The sequence below is a fragment of the Mytilus trossulus genome, chromosome 2, assembly GCF_036588685.1.
Source record: "Mytilus trossulus isolate FHL-02 chromosome 2, PNRI_Mtr1.1.1.hap1, whole genome shotgun sequence".
Taxonomy (NCBI): domain Eukaryota; kingdom Metazoa; phylum Mollusca; class Bivalvia; order Mytilida; family Mytilidae; genus Mytilus; species Mytilus trossulus.
The window spans coordinates 71,349,938-71,375,201 of record NC_086374.1 but is presented as its reverse complement, the minus strand read 5'-3'; the positions used below and the strand labels follow the sequence as shown (position 1 = coordinate 71,375,201).

Here is a 25,264-nt window from a genome sequence, read left to right as displayed (position 1 = left end):
TCTATAAAAGCATGCAAAGGAAACCTTTGATAAACTTCCTTTCTATATTTGTTAGGATGTTTATAAAAAAACAGGTAGGTTGTATGTTTCAATATGTTTACTGTATACTGGAATTTGATTGGACAATAAACATTAACTTCATTTCAATGTAATGTTCCACATTGTATGTCAATTTGAATTGTCCAATTGAATCCCATTATATATTAAACAGATTGAAACTCTGTCTACCTTTGGGTTGTAAACATTCAAGCAAATATAGCATGCAAGATGATCGAAGTTCTGTTTTGTATGCTTAAATAGAAAAACTGTAAGAGATATAATGACTTTTCCCATATGCTGGCCACTTTAAAAATGGTGAATGTTTTAACAATTAATCTCGAATTCAACCCTTCAGACTAAGTGAGTACTTTTTGGTACATTTATGTTTTTTAATTAGCAAGGATGTTATATATGGTAAATTTCATCTCAAAATAACAATATCACATACTGTGAATTCATTATTATTCGTTGGATATCAATTATCGTGGATTTCGTGGATACAGGTGAACCCTGAATTTCAATGAATTAAAATTTTCTATATTATTTGTATGCTGAAATTGCCTAAACCAAGAAATTATTATTAAATATCCACGAAAATACACCAATTTTCCTCAATCCTCGAAAATTGATACCCACGAAAAATAAATGAATCCACAGTAAAAGATTAACGAAACAGTTTTTATTTGGATAGCAACTTATATGTTTGCTCATAGATTAAAGTATATACACTGTATATGCATTTTTTGAGGTATTAGGTATTTCTTTAAATTCTAAATTGTTCGTTAACACAACAGGACAAGAAGAAATGATTCTTCAAAATCCAAGGGAGATAATCGAGACAGATTACTGGATGATTCCAGAAAAGCCAACAGAACAGATTATGACAATAATGATAAAAGGAGGAGAGATGATGACAGATCCAGAGACACACATAATATAGACAACAAGTCAAGCAGAGACAAACGTCATACCAACAGGTTTGAGTTTTATGATACAAAAAATATTATATTTTTAAGACAAATCTTATTCCCCTTTAGTTTGTTTAAAGTGGCCTTGACAGTATAGTACAACTCTGTAAAATTGATACTACAGAGCCTTATAAATAAAAATATTCCATGCATTAGTTGTGTTATCAAATTTAAAACATTATTGCATTTCATTGAGCAGCAAGCTCAGATATCTGTATTTAGGTGCCAGTCCAGGATTTTGTATTGCCAATTATAATTTTGTGAATGCCATTATAAATCAAATAAAAAAAAAATTCTTCACTGGTTTTCATTAAAAATTTACTCCTTCTCCTTTATTTTATATAGAAATACATGAAATAAGTGTTGACACTTTTATTGTAATTCTAATACATGTTGAATTTGCCCAGCCATGCATTTAGTTTTTTTTGTGATTTCATAGTGTTTTAAATAAGCCATACACAGTAATCTTATACTCAACTCTCATCTCATCTGATATTTGCATATACATGTATCTGGGGTTTTTTAATAAAGGGGAGATAATTACATATTTTTTTGAATTATTATTATGATTTTTTCCCCTTAGCTCAAATATTAACTGTTACACATTTAGTAGAATCTGCATAACATGTGACCCAGGAAAGGATGGCTTATGTTCCATTATTTATGGATTATTTCAATTTTTCAGCAATTGTTCAATTGCAAATAAAAGATCTTGTATTCAGATAGATCTAATAGTCTTACTCATGGTATTCTGAGGGTATAATGAGATTTGCAAGTTTGAATTAAAAAAAAGGAGTGTTCCTGAATCCCATTATGTGTACAAAGAATGAATTTATTTCAGAGCTTTGAAAAGGCAAATGAATTATTGTTTAATTTATTTTGTTAAAATTTCAGTGTTACAACATTATTCTAGTCAGTTTTAAATTTCCAAACAATTTACATGCATACCGTTGTTACATTGATGAAATATTCTTCAAACCAATTTTTACCCTGACAGCCCAGATAGGAAGAAATTAAAGACAAAAGATAGTGGTAAGGTCTCACAGAAATCCCATCGTGATGATGAAGACAGTGGTCTAGATACTGACTTTAATGAATATTACGATGATTTAGAAGAGGAAATTCCACAGTGGCTACGGTGCACACCGTCAGATGCTCAATTCAACAGAGATAAACTGGTGAGTACTAAACACATTTAACCGTGAGTATTGGTCAAGAGGGAAATCCTGGTCTGTGAAGAGATATAATGCAGGTTTGTATAGAAAGTGAGTACGGTAATGGAATGTATAAAGGAAATGGTATGCCAGGAATAATCCAATAAAATAAGAGAAGATCATACCGTATAGCGGGTTATTTTCGCGGGTGTAAAATTTCGCGATTTTCATTGAATTGGTATACGAAAAATTTTGGCGGTTATTATTTTGGCGGATTCAACATTTTTAACATTACCTTTGCATTTACACTTTTAAATTGGCGGAATTTATTTTGGCGATTTTGTTCTATCCGCGAAAATAAGCGAAAATTTACACCCCGCGAAAATAACCCGCTATACGGTATATCCTTCAACATTGGGGAGACCTTTTATCATATTAACACATGTGGTATGTCATATGTATCACAGTGAGTTTTATGCACAGCAAACTATAAATGGTGCAAGATGTTTTCTAAACTGTGCTTTTGTACATTCTTCTGTCTTCAATAGTCCTCCCAATAGGATATTTTTTTTGTATCAGGTATTCTTGGTTCACATCAACTTTTATACATAAGTTCAATATGAAATAATTGTTTAAAGTGCATATGCAAAATTCTAGATTTGACCCAGATTTTATGGTTCACTGAGCATGAAAATTAAATATGGAATAGTGTTCTTTTCTTATCTTATTAAAGATATAGCATACACTCATAAGAAAAATCAAACCTTCCCTTTAAATTACAAAAGGGACACAAAAAATAGGATTAATTTCAAGTTTGTTGGGAAAAAGAAAAAGATGGAAGCTTTTGATATAACTCAGATAGTTTAAAATTGATAGTGAAAGTTCAAGGAAATCCTATCATTTGATATATAGGTATAGCTTTCCCTTTCTTTAATTGAATAATTTATGATTATCATGTTAAAGTGTTATGTAAAAAAATTTACATAAATAGGACCAATCTATCAAACTTTTACATAAATGAAATAACTGAATTTTATAGATAATAATTATTCACACTTGCTTTCTATCTTGTTTGGTGTTTCTGTTTGTTATGCAGTACTATTAATCCAAATCTGTTTTATAATGAACTACTGTAGTTTTTGGACTGGTCTTTTATATTAAATTTGCATGTGGAATTTGTTATATAACTTTCATATTTCATTGTGCATTAAGTAATTTGAATTTTATTTAAACAGGTTTATTAACATTAAAAACAAATAAATGAAAAATAAAAGTTATTTTAAAAAAATCACCAGCCTTAGGTGTGAGTTATTCTCTCATTATTTTATGCAAATTTTTTGAAACATACATCTTTTTGGTGGACATATGTCTCATCAGCAATCATACCACATCTTTCGTTTATTTTATATGGGTTTGTTTGCTATAAGATGGGGAAATAAAAAACTGACTATTCCTAAATAAGACACTAACACTTGTTTGAAATGTTACTTCCAGAAGATGCTTAGAATAGAAAATATACAAATGCCATGTATAAGTTTTCTTTTATCTTTGGCAGGAGCCAATGTACATATATTGCTCAACAGGGGAAAATAGGAGCATTTCCTCTTTATTATCTGTTTTATGAATGACATGCTTATATGCATGCAGCTTTATTTGACAAATGCTTAATATATATATTTTCAGAAATTTAAATAATTTGTAGTAATACATGGTAATATGAGAAGTTTTATAAACTTTAATATGCTGTTGATTCAATTATTACATGGGAACCAATTCTTTGTAAATTAAGGTAAAAATCAAATTTTATGGCTATTTGGTTTCTTGGTTTTGTCAAAGTTTGTATTGAAGCCTATAGAAAATTTGTAAATCCTTGAGAATTGGTATCTAATAAATCCACAGTACTATGTATAAGATCCTAAGAAAAAAATGCTTGTTATTTTAGATGTTTAAAGATACAACTTTGATCTATGCCTGCATCGGAGGAAGAGATTTACACGTTGGACTTGATTGTGATGAATTTCATCTGGTTCCTGGCGCCATTCTTTCCCAATTGACCAATGAAGCATGTCAAAGAGCTTCAGAAATCCCAGGTCACAAGACCGTTTACTTCATTACAGGTATACCTGACCTTCTGACAACTCTCACATCACCTGGTTACGAGGAAACTATATTTGAAGATCGAAATCTGTTCGATACATTCTATAGCCAGATGAGACAGACAGAGGCGGCATTAAAAATTCATAATTGTCATGTGGTTTTTGGTACGGTTGCAACCATGAGTCTTAAAGATTATAATGCTAACAATAAAAAGCTTCGAAAGACATACACACTCAGGTTTGAGAAAAGTTACGCCGAAATGCAGGACAGTCTCCATCGTCTGCTGAAACAGATCAACCATACCATTACTGGGGTCAACACTCGACAGAAGTTACTAACACCATTTATTCATTCCCACCTCTGCAAGAGAGAAAAAAACAAGACCAAGTATCGAATGGACAAATTGCTTGATGGATTAAATCCATGTGGAACTATTGTGGATGGTTGGAGGAACACATTGAACAGAACTGTCCAGAGGAACAAAATAATGATGACCAAACCAGAATTTCTAATGAAGATGTAAAACATGGCTGTCTCATTGGACACTAGACTAGAATTTTTTCACCTTTATGTACATTTTCAAATGTTTTCCTTAGATAGACCAGAAATAGAAGCAAAGATATATAAAGCTTAATATACACTAAATTTGAAATAAGGTGTAAATTTAAAGTCAGAAATCCTAGTAGAAAATTTGCATAGCTGTTTCTACCTGATTGTCTTTGATTCAACTGAACCAGAGTATGCTATAACACATTAATATATTTGAACAAGTGAAAAAAACATGCCAGAAGTCTATAAAAAATAAAAACATGCCAGAAGTCTATAAAGAATAAAAACATGCCAGAAGTCTATAAAGAATAAAAACATGCCAGAAGTCTATAAAGAATAAAAACATGCCAGAAGTCTATAAAGAATAAAAACATGCAAGAAGTCTATAAAGAATAAAAACATGCCAGAAGTCTATAAAGAATATATATATATGAAATGAACTTCATCAGCAATAGTGCAATAGAAAGATACTTTTTTGTTTGGATGTTATTATATTAGAAGCTATATTCCAAGATGGCAGACTGTAGGAATGGAAGTTGGAATGAACACAGACTTGCTATTATAGCGAACAGTTGAAGCACCAGTATTTGATAACAGATATATCTAAAGATTACAGAATGACAGTCATCAAACTGGCAGATACCCCATGTTGTTGATTACTGTTTATAAAAATGACGCTTTTAAAGATTTTTTGGGGAATTTAGAGTCAAAACCAGAAAGCAAAAAAGCAAAATATTCATGAAGAAGGGTTTGATCTAGGAACTCATAACAATGAACTGAAAAAAGAAGTACTTTTGTAACTTTTTATAGAAGAGCCTTTCCTCCAGAATCAGACAGTCAACATGACATCAGAATCTACAAATATTTACAGTAATGCAGATTCAAACACATGCATTTCATAGAATGGTGGCATGTAATTCAAGAAAACTGGATCCAATTATAGTAGTTTGAAGAAGACACTTACATATATAACTAACTCTTAGTTTTTTAGAGGGAAATAATTTAGAGTGGTTCATTATTTGATATACCGTATACAATTTGAGTTTTATATCAAGCTTCCGAAATTTTGTCAATTTGCCTTGTGATTTTAGTAATTGATGGGTCAAAACAAATCTTCCACATTTAAAGTGCCAAAGTTTAGGATACAAAAATGACGAACTGGTGGCAGTAGATTAAAAAAAACAACCGTTGGATTATTGGCACTGACATTATTTTGGGGTCAATTTGTATTCTTACATCAATTTCCGCCTCCAACCATGATATAGAAAAAGAAGCTGCAAAGTGCTATAGATGTTCTGCTACTTGATGTAACATACAGTTTGGCATGCAATTTGAAGGCGTGATATAAGATTGGAGTCCGAAAGGTAATTTTCAAATAGTTCATCTAATAATAACAAGCTACAACCATCGGACACATCAATTCAAATGAAGAATTTAGGCTTTGTCAGCATATCAAATAATTTAACTTTAACTTGAAAATGAATCTGTCGAAGAAGTTGTAGAATTTCTTCTAGATGTGGTTTTGATTACTTTATAGAACATACAGGAATTGGATAGTTTACCAGAATTGGACATATTTCATAGTGATGGAATAAGTTATTTGGTGGAAACAATGATGGGAAAAGTCATTAGATGGAAAGAGTGATGGTCAAAATTAATTAAATGAAAACAGAGATGCAAAAAATAGTTTGAAAGAAAAAGTAATTTGGTGGAAACCATGATGGAAAAATTGTTTGATCAAAGTAACAAGGGAAAACTAATTTTGGATCTGAGATGGAAAAAGTTATTTTGGTGGAAACAGGTAATGGAAAAAATAATTGATGGTAACAATGATGAAAAAGGGAACAGAAAAGTGATTTGGTGGGAACCATATTGGAGAAATTATTTGATGGAAACACTGGGATTGAAAAAAGTAATTTGTTAAACACTGGGATTGAAAAAGTTATTTGATGGAAACAACTATTGAGGGAAAAAAAAAATTTCATGACAAGAGTGAGTGGAAAAAGTAATATAAAGATGAAAACAATGATGAAATGATATTTTTTTGAAAAACTGATGGAAAAAGCAAAGGAATAAGTAATTTGGTGGAAACCATCATGTAAAAATTCATTTGATGGAAATAATTATTTATTGAATTTTTTTTTTGATGTAAACAATGATTGAAAAATTGTTTGATAGAAAAAGCAAGGGGAAAGAGCAATTTGGTAGAAACATCTTAAAAAAAAAATTTTGATGGTAACAGTGATGGAAAATGTACTAGTTGGAAACCATGATGGAAAAAGCAGCCGAAAAGTGATTTGGTGGAAACCGCTTTGAAGAAATTATTTGATGGAAAGAGGGATTGAAAAAGTTATTTGATGGAAACAGTGTTGGAAAATGTACTAGTTGGAAAGCACGATGGAAAAAAGCAGCTGAAAAGTGATTTGGTGGAAACCACTTCGGAGAAATTATTTGATGGAAGGAGGAATTGAAAAAGTTATTTGATGGAAACAGTGTTGGAAAAAGTAAATATGATTGAGACCATGATGGAAAAGGTTATTTTATTGGAAACAATGTTTAAAAAAAATAATTAAATGGAAATAATTCATTGATGGAAGAGGTTAATTAACGGAAGTCGTGATTGAAAAAAGATAATTTGGTGGAAATAGAGATGGAAAAAGCCATTTGATAGAAACATTAACGGAAAAATTTATTTTAAAGAAAGCAGTGATGGAAAAGATTATTTGGTGGAAACAGGTATTTGACAGAAATCCTGATGGAAAAAGTCTTTAATGGAATCAATGTCAGATGGCAAAGGTTATTTTGGTGGACACAAAGATGGAAAGAGTTTTGGATATAATAAATGATTGAATATTATTTGCTGGAAACAATGATTGAAACTGTGAAGGAAAAAGAAATTTGATGGAAACAAGGCAGATTCCCAGATATCTAAAAAAATTGTGCTGAAACATTACAATCATGATATTTTCTTGTCAAATGAATCTATAACAAGAAAAATATTTTATTATCAATTTAAATCTTGTGTTAGAATGAATAAGAATCACTCATGGAAAAATCATACTTTTTTAGATGTGTTAATTTTTTTCTTACTTTTTTGCAAGAGAAGGAACTGTAACAGAGCTTTTATCCAGGAAAAATCTTTCCAGTCTTCAAGCTTCAGAAGAAATCCAGAACTCATACGCTATATGAAGACATTTTATGTTAAAATTCAACATCCATTGGCATTCATATATTTCAGTTGATGTGCATAGATTTTGTATAGTGATGATGTATTTGTTTCCAGTGGTATTTGAATCTCCGATTTTTCAGGACACAGATTAATTTTTTTTGTTGGAATTTCTTTCATTGAAACCTTGAATGGAAGTAAATTTTTTGGCCCAAAAATGTAAGCCCTATGGTTGTTAAATATCTTACATAAAGTATTTAGACATACAAGTCACATATCACTCTTTTTAATTAATGTCTTATAATTTGAAATACATGTCTTAAAATTTCATGATGTGATTTTTACCAAGGATTTGTATAGTTAGACTATACAAATCCTTGTATTTACTGAGGCTGAAGGCCAAGTTTATTATTTATTTTTATTTTATCAGCTTTATTACATGAATAGGATGCCATTGATTGTTTTGTTATATGATTCTGTGTAGTAAACTTTTTTTCTTCATGAATATAACTTTTCCCTGAAATACAATTCAATAGGTATTTATTAGTTTGTAATTGTGGTAAATATGATCATTCATTATCTTCACTTTGGACATCAGGAAAATGATAAAAAAAAAATCATTCATTGCTATTAGCTTCATGCATACCGGTACATATATTTTATATCAAACCCCTTTATAAATGAAAAGTTTACATAAAACTACATGAAAACTAAATTGGGTATAATGCATATTTTACAAATATAGAATATCTTCGTGTTGATTAGAAATATTTTGTAGACTTTTCTCTTGCTATTACAAAATGTACTATGCTTCAGACATCAGTAAGCTTTTAGAGAATGTTTGTTTAAACTTTTCTTGTTGCTCTCTTTCATTATAATTTTGCTGAAGAAAAAAAGTTTCATGTTATATGGAAATGTCTCCTTTTGCTTATTTTTAAACTGATTATGTTCGTTTGAATTATTAGAAGTCTTTTGCAAGAGACTGAGTTTTTTTTAGTTTTTTTTATCAATATGAATAAAGTTTTTCATACAGCAATAGATATTTCATTTTCAAAATAGAATACAACATTATGTTTCACTATCAGATTTTCATGTCAGAGATCAACTTTTAGTAAATATATATTATAAATCAGTAGTGAAAGTGTTAATGTGCTTAAAGTGAGTCTCATTGGGTTCTAAGTCTGACGCAGGATTGTCAATTTTTTATAAGCGTGAAACGGGATAGTCAAATTATTGTGCCGTGAAAACAGGAAATTACAAAAAATTGAGATTTGCTTACGTACATAGTATAATGGGGATACAGGAATCTGACAAAACAGTAAGCGGGATCTAGGATCAGAACCCCCAATGAGATCCCCCTTAAAGGATTAACTGTAGCTTTTTTAGATTTCAAAATGAGGCCAGTAGATTTTTCTATGTTAATTTTTGTTTTTTATTTTTGTAAAAGGGCTTTTCTTTTAGCACAATATTTTCAATAATTTTTCATAGAGAATGAATTTTTATGGAGCTTAAGTTATTTGAAATTCCCTCTTTAGTTTTGAAATTTAAAGAAGAATGCAATAGAAGACTCATGCTTTATGATTGATGTATTATCATGGTGCAAAATTTACTTATATGTCTACAAATATATTACATATATGTTCAAGTTTTATGTATTTGTATTTATTATGTGTTGTTATTCCTATGAAATCTGTTTAAAATTATTAAATTCAGAATTTACTTTAACCATTGTATCACCCACCTGAAGGTTTTTGTTTCAAAACAAAATGTTAAGATTTGAAGGGTTGGAAGACTTTCATCCTCTAAAGATCAATCATTCATGATAAAAATTTGACAAGTTTGTTTATTTAAATTTACACTAACGACCAATATACTCCATTTTTACAAGGTGTATTCCAACCTTTCAAAATCATTGTACCTTGAACATGCCCTTTGAATTTACCTATTTTCTTATGCTTGCTTGTTTAAATGTGTTTTGCTTGTTGCATTTAATAAAAATAGTTATCTTATACTACAAACAAGAAAATATTTTCATTATTTATCTACCTTTAAAATGAAAAATAGATCTCTGACACAAAGCTATCAAACTCATCAGACACTATGGTGACAACTTCATTCTCTGACACTCTGGTGTCAACACCATCCTCATAAATGCTGGTGTCAACCTCATTCTCTGACACTCTGGTGTCAACACCATCCTCATAAATGCTGGTGTCAACCTCATTCTCTGACACTCTGGTGTCAACACCATCCTCCTAAATGCTGGTGTCAACCTCATTCTCTGACACTCTGGTGTCAACACCATCCTCATAAATGCTGGTGTCAACCTCATTCTCTGACACTCTGGTGTCAACACCATCCTCATAAATGCTGGTGTCAACCTCATTCTCTGACACTCTGGTGTCAACCTCATTCTCTGACACTCTGGTGTCAACACCATCCTCATAAATGCTGGTGTCAACCTCATTCTCTGAGACACATGGTATCAAACTCATTCTCGGACACTTTGGTTTTAACCTTATTCTCTGAATTTTTGGTGTCCACATCATTCTCTGACACTTTGGTGTCAACCTCATTCTCTGACACTTGGGTGTCAACCTCATTCTTTGACACACTGGTGTCAACTTCATTCTTTTGCGCTCTGGTGTCAACATCATTTTATTACATGCTGGTGTCAATGTCATTCTCTGATAAAAATGGTATCAAACTCATTCTGTCATTTTGGTGTGTGAAACTCATTCTCTAACAAGACGTTTTTAAACTCCTTCTCTTACACACTGGTGTCAACTTCATTCTCTGACACTTGTGTCAACCTCATTCTCTGACACTTTGATGTCAATCTCATTCACTAAAACTCTGGTGTCAACCTCATTCTGACACATGTATGTTAGCCTTATTTTCTAATTGCACCTAATTTTGTAGAAAAACTTTTGTTTAAAAAAGAATATATGAAAACTGTCAATCTGAATAGTAAATTACTTATACTCAATTTATATTTTATATGGAAATACAAAAGATTTATGTAGTTTGCGGTAATTCCTAATTGCAACTTGCAACTCCACTAGTCCAATTGCAGCGCAGTTGGAATTTTGAATCAGGAAAATAACTTTGTACATATCAAGGTGGTTGAATCAACAAAAAGTGAGAGGATTTAAACTTGCACCTTTGGAAGAAAGAAACAGAAATATTCTGAAACCATTTATATAGTGTTTTACATGGATTTCTTAGGGATATTAAAGAATTGGAGGTTATCCTTAAAGGATTAAATGAGACAATGAGTTATGTACATATTTTAAGCTGTGAAGATTAAACCAGACTGTGAATATTCAGAAAATTCAAGGAAGAAGAGATGATCTGTCAGTATTAAGTGCCACGTCAGAAATTATTTTCAAGTGTGAGAAAGTCCCATTTTGATTGGTGTAGACACTATTTAAGAAAATATGAGAAGGCTGAGACTGCGCTATGTAATTTAAGAGAAGATCTTAATACTCATGGGCTTAGTTTTCTCATTAAAAGAATAAAATATTAGGAAAACTGGATTTAAGCATCGTCAAATAATTCCTCATTGTTGTATTTTTTCAGCCAAAAAAATTTCTAATTACTTTCAGATTTCAAATCTGAAAATGCAAGAAGTAACAGTATCTGTTTGTGATGCTTGACCTTTATGATGCGAAGTGGTTTTACTTTCTAGTTTTTTTCTTTCAACTTTGATGTGTTGTGATAAGTTCTGTAGAGAATTCTGGCAGAGAACTCTTTCAAACCATGAAATTCAGTCGCCATAACTACTATTATGAAACTTACACTTCCGGTTAAACGGCTAAACGGCAAAATTCATACTTCACTGTCATATTTCTTTGTAAAATTGTCCTGATGATGCCTATCTACTAGGCGTAACATGTAGACCCAATAAACAGACACTATGCGGTAAAAAACATGAGTGTTGTTGTCTTTATTGTCGACATATTAATTTTTTTCAAGATGACTGTGAATACCTAGCGGTATCAACTCGTTTTTACCCTACCACACAATCACCACACAAGGTGTTGGGTCACTTATATTTTTTCTTCTCCATGAAATTCAGATCGTAACAGACATATTGTTGGTCTGTGTCATTTGTGTATCATGTGTATATGGTACCTGAAATCTTTTTTTAACATTAAAAATTTCAGTTAGTTCTCTAGAAAATACTATTTAATACTTTTCTATTATCTATTAAGAAAGAAGTAGTGAGGGGTGATGACACCAGATTTCTTATTTTTCATAATTGACTGGATTTCTTTCCTAGAGTTATGCATTTTAGTGACTGAATAAAGAAAAAAATAATTACATCTAACTTTTAATGTATAGCAAAATATATGTTGCATCAAAAGATTGAGGAATATACCTTTAATCTGATAATGTGTGAAAACAATTTTATTCTATGATCATTAACATTTAAATAGATACATATTTCCAATCTGTGAATACAGATTTGTTGAATAATATAAGATTTACAACAGACAACAACATAATGGTATGTTCTCTAAAAAATGCAGGAAAATATTTCTTCGGTAGTTGTTAGACTTTTGTGATGTAATTTCAACTGACATGACTGATGGCAGAACAAGATGGAGATTGGAATTTCAATGGAAGTTTTCCAGCACTCAACCATCTTTGAAAGATGTAAAAGTACCATATTAAACCTCCTGTGTGTGTGTGTGTGAATACAACGATTTAGTCTCATATCAATGTTTTTGATATATTATGATTTGTTATTGATCATAATTAATTGCTGCTTGTAAGCAGAAAATATCAGACTTTGTAAAGAAAATGGCTTTTACACTGTAATGATGCAACAGTTCCATTCACAAAATATATCAGTTTATTTTATAACACTTTAAATGTTTAATAATGTATATTTCATTCTCTAGAAAACTCTCTTTGATCTCATGGTAGCATGTTTATCCCAATATGGATCAAATCATATACTTTAGAATTGATAGTTGCTTCTAAATGACCAGGGCTGACACCTATTGACCTAGTATATACCGTATAGCGGGTTATTTTCGCGGGGTGCAAATTTTCGCTTATTTTCGCGGATACAACAAAATCGCCAAAATAAGTTCCGCCAAATTAAAGGTGTGCATACAAAGGTATGAATACAAGTTTTTAATCCGCCAAAATAATAACCGCCAAAATATTTCGTATACCTTGTTCAATGAAAATCGCGAAATTTTACACCCGCGAAAATAACCCGCTATACGGTACATTGTAACTAGGAGTTTAATCTGAGACTGAATGTGTAGGTCTAGTAAAAAGAAGGGTTAAATTGTCTCTCTACTAAATTGTTTTCCTGAATAGGCATGTAATATTTACTGCTCAATGCTGGATGCTATGCAGTCTTCAATCAATCTATTGGTCATTTCTTGTGATAGTCAAATTGCATATTTGTTTGCATAGAAAATAAGTATTAGTATAACTTAGTATAACTAGATAAAAAAAAATATCAAAGCAACACTTTATCAATTTCATGCCTCCAAAGGCTAAATGCTATTCTAGATTTATGGTCATCAGGAACGCTAAAAGCTGAATATTTGAAAGCCAAGGATGAATAAGAACCAACAAATCAGTTGAAGAGCCGTATTACCAAAAGGGACATAAAAATAAAAGCAAAATACTAGGGTCAAATTTGTCTGAGTTAGTTGAAACCTGTATCATCAGCCATTTATAATTTTGGAAATAATTTCAGTTTAGTTTTGGGAATACTAAGGATCATGCTCATCTTGTAAATGAAGTTTTTAAGGATTGTGTAAACTACCAATATTTCTGAATACACAATCAGGTGTTTGATTATATCAAGATCAAAGAAGGATTCTTCTGCTGGTGTTATGGTATTTCATCCTTAATTTAACTGACACTGTTCAGTGTGTTTGTGAACAAATATCTTCAAATTTGTTTAATATTTCTTAAATGATGTATAAAATCTTGTTGACTTTTGATGATCAATTTTGCCAGATTGAAAGATTGTTCTTGTGACAGAGAGGACAGTAAATGAAGCCATACTCAGCTCTATTATAGTGAATGCTTTCATCAAAAGGTATGGCAAAAAGATCTAGACAATTTCTTATAAACAATATAATTATGCTTTCAAAAAGCAATGGCCTTTTGGCTGTGTCGCATGTGTTTTTATTCGAAAATCAAAGCCTGTTATTTCATTATTCATTGTTTCTTAGCTGTAATGATTATAGTTTCTGGAGACAGATTATAACTCTACTGAGATTACTCATGAAGCAAACTTGGGACTCTTTTCTGCTCTTTGGTGGTTCAGGTTATTGTCTCTTTGACACAATCTCCATTTCAATTCTCAATTCTATCATATATTTATTGCAACAAGACAATAAGATAGGTATTTTATTAACTATCTTGCATAATCTCTTATTTGTCAGGATTTTCAGAAGCAAAATCCAGTGGTGTTTTGAATGTGTTCTGAACCATGTAATTAAGATACCTTGATTGCTAGCCTTAGAGATACCAAAAAGAATACCAATCACAAAGTTCATAGAAAAAAACATTAATAAAAAATATTGATACTCTTGGTTCTTGTTCTTGTTGAAATTTCTATGTCTTCTATTTTCCAAATGATTTTATATGCTCCATCATCTGTAATACTTTTTTGATAGCATTGTCATCAAATAATATGTTTGGACATTCAGTGAGTTTTTTGTTATTGAACTGCAACTCAATATAGACAAATTTTAGCATGTGTGAAAAAATGGCCAAATAGCAGAATAAAATTTGGTATTGAAAGCTTTAGCTTGTTTAGTTCTCATTTGCCTCATCCAGCTAATGGTTGCTGGGGAAGGATAATTTGTTTATTAATAAGATTTAAGAAAGAAATTCATTGATATTATGACCTCATCAAGACCTGAAAGAAAGCAGAAAAACAGATTGACAAGATATTGAACAAAGAAAAAACATCCAGAGTGTAAAAGCTGTAACCAATTATTTTGGTAAAGTTTTCTCCCTTGTCATCTGAATAGCTAACAGAACAGAAAAAGGACAACTGAACCAGTCATCAGAAAAGATGTAAATTGTAGGCAGTTAAAGAGAACAGTTTCAAAGAACAGTTTTGTTTTGATGAGATTTCAAAGATATTTGGAAAATCCTGGAAGTATCATTTTTATGATCATTTAATGTATGAAATACCATTTCTAGAGTAAAAAAGAAAACAGTTTACAAGAAAAAGAACCTGGTTGGTATGTGTTTACTATAATTTAGTAAATGTTATTTTTATATTATAGAACATATATCTTACAAATGTCAGCATGTGTTAGATTTATGAAGTATTACTACTTCTGAAATGTTGAAACTTACTGATTTAGAAGTTGTGTTGCATTGTGGGAAGGTGGTTTTAATGTTCTGATTGACCAAAATGTCATATAGGACTAGGCTGAGACTGTGCAACATAACTTATAAGGACATAAGTTTGCTTTTTTATTGGTCCTTAATTTCTAAGAAAAGTGTTTTTATAAGTCTGTCAATATACCCATTACTAAAACCTTATCATAAAAATCTACCTTTTGTCAGATTGAAACATTGTTTATCCATCAATACATATTGTTATTTATTTTAGTAGCTACTTCAGAAATCTTATAATCTCAAATACATAGATACTCATTACAAGGATATGAATGATAAAACAAATGTTTTAATACATCATTGTTCCATTTGCACACCAGTACAAAATCACACTAAGAACTGAGCAGTTTTGGAGAGGGGGGAATTAAAAGCCATGGACATACTGCCTTAAATATACATTTTTTTTATAGTTTTATATGTGTTACAATACTCATGACACTTTCCCCTTTAAAAAATCTCTATTTATAATTTGAAATATAAAAAAAAGAATAAAAATGTATTTTCTGAGTCCGACCTATAACAAGCTATATTTAAAACATTTATAGTATGTTAAATGTTTCATTACAGACTGTATGGAACTTGCAGTATACCAGTAGAATTGTAGAGTAGAGGACATTTCAGAAAAGACCTTGTACAGCAGTATCATGCTAGTCTTGATTATAAAGAAAATACAGACATTGAAAGGTAAGTGAAAATACCTACAGAAAAAAAATCTTACATAGAAAGACATGATCCAAGTTTAATATATAACCAGATTTTTATTTTTCATGCCAACAAGGCAAGTGCAAATAGTGGATCGGTAATTTCTTCCCCTTTCAGAGCACCTAAGTTAATTATAAGATTTTTTTTATAGTTCCTTCATTTTTACAATCATTTTTTAATCACATGATAAATTGTGCCATGGTTTGACTGAACCAATATGTGACCTTATTATTATCCTAGCACTTTCTTACTTAAATATCAGCATTAATTTTCCAATTGTGGTAGAAAGAAAGAGTAATTTTAAAATACTTATTGCTTTTTGTTGCACTCATGAAGATGTGGTATAATTGCCAATGAGACAACTTACCACAAGAGACCACAATGACACAGAACCTAACAAGTTCACTTCGATAATGAAAACTTCCTCAAGTGTTCATAGTTTACTGCAAGCTCTTAGGAAGGAAAAAAAATTTTAATGGCACATTCTATTTGAAAAATGCAGAAATGATTGTTTTGTTTCAGGAAAAAAGTTTCTTGTGCGGTTAAGGCGCAGAGAAAAGTATCGCCATACTTTGGATGTATTCTTTCAAGATTTCACAGTTTTGGATCTCCAGCATGTTGATTGTTACAACATTGACCAGCTACAGTAGTTTAAACCTAATATATGATTCAAATGAAGGTTTGTATGTAATGTATTTCAAAATTAATTATTAATTTGTTCATTTTCATTTAATTGTCGATATCTGAATATGCATTTAATATTTGCCACTGGATTCTGAGTAGCCATTAATGTTATTGTTAAAGAAGTTGTCCAGTTTACCATTTTGCTTTACCCCAGCTGTCCATGAACATATGCTCTGTGTAGATCATGTTGATTGACATTTACATCATTGTAGTGGGGGGGCTTGCAATAAAATGATTGTAGGTCACTGTGACCAACCAATATTTTCATCCTGAACAGGCTTTAGATGTAGATGCTTATCTTAATGTCTATGTCTATGTAAAGTCTTTTATTTCATTGCATGTGCATTTACAGGTGCCATTCTAATGCCATTTTGAATAAAAGTTTTTACGACAGCCATGCATTTCGTCTCATTGGTGATTCTGAAAAGTTAAAATTGCAAAATTGAATATTAAGTTGTAGAGCAACCAATAAAGATTTTTGTCAAATACAGCTAAACTAACCTATTCCTGGGATAGAAAATCCTTAGCGTTTAGAAAAAAACTTTTGTATTACATTAAATTTTAAATTATGACAAAATCTGTGTAGATTCATTTCAACACAGAATTTCTGACTAATTGGTTGGCGATATCCTTGATAATTTCAGTTTCTTTCTATGATTTAAGAGCAGAGGAGGACTTTAAAATGAAAGGGATTTAAACAGACAAACTTGATCCTGCTATACTTCTCCATGTTGGGCAAGCTAGGACACAGTTTTTCATATTGTTTAAAATATTAATAAGATTGATATTCTTGTAATAACATTAAATCCATGTGTATGATCATAATAAATGGATATGGATAAAGTTCTTTAGTTATTCATTTTATTTTTAATTTTTTTTAGAAATAAAACTGGGATGATGGTTGAAACAGTAGAATCTTTTACTCTACAGAGCAATCCGACAAGACAATAAACAACTATAGCTACAACAAAAACATATCATGATCAGTTAATCAGAATTATATTAAATTCTAATATTTAATTTCATAACTTGATAAAAGTCATGTTGAGGTGTTCCGTATGAAGGAAAAAATTACAGTTTATGTAGCTGATGAAAATATGAGAACTTTTTTCTAGTTGTTTAGAAGTATTTACAAGAATCAGGAGGTTTTTTAAAAATAAATGATGTTGCTTATTTGATTTCAATAGTAGATTCATTAGAGAAACAGATTGCATATCTATATTTAGTGTATAAAGAAATTTAGCATTGGAATATCTTATTTCCATGGAGATTATTTGACTCCATCCCCTTAGTCATGGTCTATTGAATTGAAAATTTTGCTAAGTTTATATGTTTTAAGTTTGTCATTATGTCAGTTCAAGGAGAACCATAAGTGTAAGGGCAATGTTAATTGGTATGCAGTTGTATAACCATTAGCATATCTCATTTCCATGGAGATAATTTGGCCACACCCTCTCAGTCAATGGCTATTGACTTTGAAACATTTTGCTGAGTTTCTATGTATTAGTATGTGATAAAATCAGTTTAAGATGAACTGCTTATGTTAAGTGAATTATATTTGGTATGCTAATTTATTGGCCTTTGCAAGTCTTATTCCCATATATTTTAAGGGGCCTGCTAAAGGACGCCTCCGGGTGCGGGAGTTTCTTGCTACATTTAAGCCACATGGTTACCTTCTGCTGTTGTACGTTCCATGGTCGGGTTGTTGTCGTCGCTTTGACACATTCCCCATTTCCATTCTCAATTTTAGTATTCCCATGGAGATTATGAAGCCACACACCCTCATCATTTTTCATTGACCTTGAAACTTTTACATAAATAACAAGTTAATGTTTTTGTTTAGGTTTGTTTAAAGGGAATAACTTAAGATAAGTAAATTGTATTTGGTATGCAGTTGTATTCGCATTGGCACATTTCATTTCCATTGAGTTTGTTCAGCCATGTACTTTCAGTGGTGTTTCATTGACTTTGAATATTTGCATAACTTACATGTTAAAAGTTTTTCTATTTTAGTTTCAACATTTGCATTATCAAAATTACAAAAAGGAGAGACATATCTTTGTGTTAACAGATTATTGTGTTTTTGTCTGTTTTTCAAGTACTGTAAGCGAATAAATTCATAGTAGACACAAGGATTGGAATTTGGTATTTTGTTCACATGTTCCTTATGATATTATGATCTTTCTTATTCTATTATGAAATAAGAGGTTTGACCCCCAATTTAACAGTCCACCGCACATAGAAAAAACTTTCAAGTGACTAATCAATCTCTTGTATATGGCTTTTCTCAAATTTAGATGTAATGTATGATTTCACTCAAAAGTATTAATCTCTTGTATATGGCTTTTCTCAAATTTAGATGTAATGTATGATTTCACTCAAAAGTATTAGGAGATTTTATGTTTGGTTAAATATGTTTTGTTGGAGACATATATTGTTTGCGGAAGAATAAATTACGTCTATGGCAAGAATGACATACAAATTTTGATCTGAGCGTCACTGATGAGTCTTATGTAGACGAAACGCGCGTCTGGCGTATAAAATTATAATCCTGGTACTTTTGATAACTATATACAACAGTTTTGGTTTGTTTGGTTTGAATTTTTACTTGTGTTTACTTCTAAATAGCTTCTAACCACATATAAGCGCTGTGATTAAGATAATGGGAAAATTCCTGCCAACTTACGGTTCCATTTACTATAAAACCAGGTTTAATCCACAATTTTCTACATTTAAAAATGCCTGTACCTAGTCAGGAGTATGACAGTTTTTGTCCATTCGTTTTTCATGTGTTTTGTCATTTGATTTTGCTATGTGCTTATGGACTTTCCGATTAGATTTTCCTCTGAGTTTAGTATTGTTGTGATTTTTGTTGAGCCTTCGACTTTAGTCGAAAAAGCGAGACTAAGCAATCCTACATTCCGTCGTCGTCGGCCGCGTCAACAAATATTCACTCTGTGGTTAAAGTTTTTGAAATTTTAATAACTTTCTTAAACTATACTGTATTTCTACCAAACTTTGACAGAAGCTTGTTTATGATCATAAGATAGTATCCAGAAGTAAATTTTGTAAAAATTAAATTCTATTTTTTCCGTATTTTACTATAAATGGACTTAGTTTTTTCTGCGGGGAAACAAAACATTCACTCTGTGGTTAAAGTTTTTAGAATTTTAATAACTTTCTTAAACTATCCTGGGTTTGTACCAAACTATGACAGAAGCTTGTTTGTGATCATAAGATAGTATCCAGAAGTAAATTTTGTAAATAAATAAATCCATTTTTTCCATATTTTACTTTTAAATGGACTTAGTTTTTCTTCATGGAACCATTACATTCACTCTGTGGTTAAAGTTTTTAAAATTTTTATAACTTTCTTAAACTATCCTGGGTTTGTACCAAACTTGGACAGAAGCTTATTTTTGATCATAAGATTGTATTCAGAAGTAAAGTTTGTAAAAAGATTACTCCGTTTTTTTCTGTAATTTACCTTTAAATGGACTTATATTTTCTTACAATCATAAAATAGTAACAAGAGGAATATTTTTATTGATTTTTTTCCTCATTGTTGTTGAGCCTGCGATTTACAGCAAAAATAGGCGAGACATTGGGTTCCGCGGAACCCTTACAAATTTTTCTTTTTTGGCTTACTGGATATCAACGAACAGCTAATCAAAATAGAAAAATAAACGAAGTGCAATTATGATAATGCTGACATGACCGTACTTCTAAATCAGACAATAGAAAAAGAAAAGACAAACATTTGACAGTTTGGCGAGTTTTTTTTTTAGTATAGATTTGTTGGATTTCATTTTTATTTACTTCAAGTATAAACAAGTTGTCTAAATGAGAATATTTAATGATCCCATAAAGGCAACAGTTGTATACCGCTGTTCAAAGTTATGTCATACTTGTTAAAATTTATGCAACATCAAATATACAGAAAGTCATGCATGAAGTCGTTAACAAGTCAAAATTCAATTCATGCTATTGGTTAGAGTATACTACCGTCAAAACCGACAATAACAGAGTAAACACGGTGCGTTTCAAATTCTCAAGTAATGTCACCTTCTCACGTTTAGAATACTAAGTGTTTTTGTTGATATTCCAACCAACAAAAACAGAAAAATATGTCATTTAATTTTGTATAAAAATGCTGGTCCTCTAAGGTTAGTAACAAGTAGAATATTTCTCCTTGTGTCAAAATATATTGCAAGTGGGTCTTTAATCCCATTTACTTTTACTAAAAATCGACGAGTGTGCTTTCCATCTGGTGAAAGTACGACGACACTGCTATTCTCTTTGGATGCCACATACACGTTAGAATCATTATCAACAGTTAAGTCATGAATCCCTTTAAGAATTGATTTGTCTTTGTATTTCCAAAGCTTCTTCCCTGTGATTGTGTAGCATGTGACGGATTTTCTGATTTGGTTTGTACGGTATATCTTGTCTTTTGATGTTGTAATATAGTTCCAGGTTTGCTCGCCATCGACTTTAACTACTGTGGTGACAGTACTTTCATCAGTGATATCTGCTGTTATAATACCACTTCCTGTTTCATAATATATCAGTCTACCTTGTATATGTGAAATGCCGTAGCACATATTGGACGTTTTAATCCTTTTAACAATCTTTCTATCGGCGATGTTGATGATTTCTATATGATAAGGCTCTGCATTATGAGTGACAGCGACGGTATTTTTATCAATACAAGTTACATCTATGGGCCAATGTGATACAGGTATTTCACTATGAAATGAATTATTTTCATTGTGGATTACAAGACGATCATTGGCTTGATCTACAAAGATAATTTTTTGTGTAGGCATGATAGTGCAGCCTGTGATTGCAGGTGCTTTCCCCTGTTTAGGTATTTCAAATCTCGCTAGTAAAGTAGGATTGATGTCTTTGATTGTTTTTGAAATCTTCGGTACAATTTGTTGAGCTTGTTTATATCCAACCGTCGTCATTGTAATACTGGGTTGATTTGTTATAATAGATATCTCTGCCATATTTGCCAAGGACAGTATTTTGGACAACTTATCATCAATTTTGCATTGTAGGTTTATTTGTTGCAAATCTCCCTTTTCTATTAAAGACTGCATGACCTTCTCTTCCTTTTGAATCTCAGCTTCAAACATTTTTCCGCCCAAAAATGTCTGAAGATCAGTGGCAAGATGTTTAGTCGCAGATATATTCTGCTGTAGCTTATCTATTGTTTTACAATGGCCGGAGATGTTTGAAAGAAGTGTTTCTATTTGTGATTTGGCTTTTTGTTCCGCAGTTTGGATATTCTGTTCCACTTCTTGTTCAAGTTTATCTAGATGTTTGTTCATTTTTTCTCGTATCTCTTTTATATCTGTCAGGAACTGCTGTCGTTGTTGATGAATATCTTCCAAATTTTTCCTGCGATCGTCTGTTATTTTTTCTAGATTGCTTTTCATATCCTTGATATTTTGTTCCATAATGTCGAAAAGTGCGGAGGTCTTTGACGTTTTGATGATTTCACCAATCGCTAAAAAATCACATTTCCTGTGATTTGACGTGAGACAAAGCGGACAACAAAGGGTCTCATGTTGGGAACAGTAGTGCTGATATTTTTCCTCATGGTCAGAACAGTATTGTTTGATATTTGCTATGGATGACGGTAATTGTTGATAATCACCCACTGAAGTTACTTCGTGATTTTTTGAGGATTTAGAAGCCCGATGGTACTTTTCGCATGATGTGCATAGACCTTCATCGCATTCAGGGCACCAGCAAATGGCGTTTATAACCACATCCTGGGTTTCACATACATCACATAATGGTCCACTGGCTGAAGTCATTCTTATCTGTAATAATATTTATAAGTATGTCATATTGAATTTAAAAAGAGCTATAGGCTATTATTTTTTTATGAACGATGACAGTAAATCGAGAGGCCGGGACGGGGACTTCGACTGATGGAACACAACCTGAGCATAATTGTCGATGTTATCAAGAAAAGATGCGATAATCTAGTCCTGGGGAAGACAGTCTTTAGTATTTCGAAACCATCTTTTAGCTGCAAGCCTCTCATATATATATATATATATATACAACTCGTCTAAACATCAACCTAACAATGTTAGATCTGTAAATTTGCTTTCGCAAATTTTTGGTTCTTCCCTGGCCGGGATTCGAACCCATGCTACTGTGATATCGTGACACCAAATCGCCTGCACTGCAGCCGTCCCGCTAGACCACACGACCACCTGGGCTCTCAACAAAAGAGCTTTCGGTGGCCATATGTTACCTTTCCACGTCAGTTTTAATCTAGCGGCGTACTACATATATATATATATAAATGTACAACTCGTCTAAACATCAACACAACAATGTTAGATCTGTAAATTTGCTTTAATCGTCTAAACATCAACCCAACAATGTTAGATCTGTAAATTTGCTTTCGCAAATTTTTGGTTCCTCCCTCGCCGGGATTCGAACCCATGCTACTGTGATATCGTGACACCAAAATGTATATATAAAAAGAACAAGTCTTAGTCGCCTGTGCAGTTCAATTTTATCATTGGCTATACTTGGGTACTGCATTTATATCTATATAAGATAAATCAGAACACACCCTCTTTGATTCATTACAAATTGCAAACTATAAAACCAATTATCACATGGTTAGCAGAAGGTGTTGTAGAAACCTTACTGTAAGTTTCAATATTCCCATAAAAGTTTGTCAGACCAATTTGGCGTCATATATGGTCAATAACTTATTGGGGCAAACGATTTTGCTGAATGACCTCTGGGAAGTTGCCTGCACAAAATGTTATTATAGAAAAGGTCCAATAACAATTGTAGAAATGATCATATTAAAAAGACAGTATAATATGGTAAATCACTCAATGCAGCAAACAATTTTGACAATTATGAGAGCTCTCTGTCAAAGGGAGTCTGCTGAGTTGCTTTTACGAGCTGTCATCATACCTGTGTATTCCAAATTTGTCAAAGTTTATAACTCCTGTAAAAGTGGTAAGATAAGAATAGTGATACAACATTGTCAACTACACAGGATGACAAACAAACGTAAGATATCGTTTTGAGAAGTTGCATTTATTATGTATACAAGAATTCATTTAAAAATTATTTTATTTAAACGAAATGGACAATCAAAATTACGATAAAATATTGTTGAAAGATATGATGACAATTGATTCTACCAAGTATGCAACCTTCTGTCAAACGGTCTCTGGGTTTTTGATGTGTTTTGGACAGATGGTCAGACATAGGAATTGAGACCATTACAATATCCATCGCGGTACAGGAGCGTGATCAATAAACCTTATATAGTTTTGTGACGATTTAAATAAACGATCATATTCAACATGAAAGAATGTCATTAATGATAACATATATTTTTTATGTTGGTTGCAATGTATGAGTCTTTTGTAGACGAAACGCGCGTCTGTGCTAAAACATTTAATCCTGGTATCTAGGATGAGTTTATTTACATTGATTTCCAAAGTAAATAACTTTGTTGAATTCTAGTTTTATGTATTATAATTCCGTGTTTATGTTTAAAATGTACCCAATGAACCTTCGAGGAAAGCTTACTTCCAACTGCATAGGTATGTTGTATCACTACATATAATAATACAAAATATATGTAAATGAAAGAAACTTCATCTTTATGTGTTATATGTATGCAAACAAAATCTATTTATAACTTAATACATTTATATTCCAAGGTGTTTCCTTAGCAGTAACAATGCATTGAAACCAATAAAATTTGTCATGCGTACACATCAATTTCCAAACATAAAAGATAATAAGCAATTTTTACCTTTAAATATGTATGTCAACATAACACGACAACTAAATGATATCAGAGCAATCCTCCTTTTTTCACAAGGTCAATACATATACTCGGGTGTTTAAAGTAACATTTACATTCCGTGTTTCTTCTTAAATTATGTACTCAATGAACAATGTGGATAGTCCATCCCAATTGTGTTTGAACGCTGTAAAACAATATGAATAATAATGTAAAATAAACCCTCGCATATATAGATTTGCACATAAAATCGAATAAACCAATATATGTGTATTTTACGGTGTCAATATTACCCAGTATAGAATTAACCAGATCTGCCTTCGCCCTAAATAAAAGACATTATGCTTACGCATCGATTTGTAAATATAAAAGATAACAAACGATTTTTACCTTTAAATAAATGTGTATGTAAAGATCAAGAAAAATAACTGCCATCAAAACAACTCTCCTTTGTTCAGAAATTCCTTAAATGTACCTGGATGTATAAGTATCCGGCACGTCATGCAAAAAAGTATGACTGTTGTTTTCTTTATTTAAGTACTGCTCTTCCGCTATAGTTGAAACAAGTTACGGAAGAAGAAAAAATAAAACAACACTCGACAAAAACATACAAATATATCCTAAAGTTATTATAAACATGTAAATAAGTCATAGAACAAAACAGTTGTAAGGCGTTATTTGTTAATTTTCAATACCATCT

General features: G+C 31.4%; 2 protein-coding genes across 3 annotated transcripts in view; one reads left to right on the top strand and one right to left on the bottom strand.

Moving 5' to 3' along the window:
- LOC134707918 (uncharacterized) overlaps nt 1-16,752 on the top strand; it is a 35,363-nt gene extending 18,611 nt beyond the window's left edge. The window contains exons 4-7 of one of the 2 annotated variants that reach the window (XR_010105785.1): nt 834-1,016; nt 2,005-2,185; nt 15,939-16,055; nt 16,596-16,752. Coding sequence is in view for 1 of the 2 variants with exons in the window: in XM_063568081.1 (XP_063424151.1) it covers nt 834-1,016; nt 2,005-2,185; nt 4,104-4,781 (1,042 nt within the window). In the remaining variant the exon portion in view is untranslated. Of the gene's footprint in view, nt 1-833; nt 1,017-2,004; nt 2,186-4,103; nt 11,385-15,938; nt 16,056-16,595 lie in introns of those variants that run through there. The other variant, XM_063568081.1, reaches the window with a different exon arrangement.
- Nucleotides 16,753-20,590: 3,838 nt separating this feature from the next.
- Nucleotides 20,591-25,040, bottom strand: LOC134707917 (uncharacterized). Its single transcript, XM_063568080.1, has 2 exons — nt 24,955-25,040; nt 20,591-22,591 (listed from the first exon to the last, which is right to left on the bottom strand). Exons 1-2 carry the CDS (start codon nt 24,997-24,999, stop codon nt 20,888-20,890), a joined length of 1,749 nt encoding a protein of 582 aa, XP_063424150.1. The 5' UTR covers nt 25,000-25,040; the 3' UTR covers nt 20,591-20,887.
- Nucleotides 25,041-25,264: the final 224 nt, after the last annotated feature.

Bases quoted from the DNA above. Each gene is read 5' to 3' on its own strand.
- LOC134707917 (XM_063568080.1), bottom strand. From the start codon at position 24,999: ATGGCAGTTATTTTTCTTGATCTTTACATACACATTTATTTAAAG. The intron at 22,592-24,954 runs GTAAAAATCGTT...ATATTATTACAG, and splicing joins ACATACACATTTATTTAAAG to ATAAGAATGACTTCAGCCAG.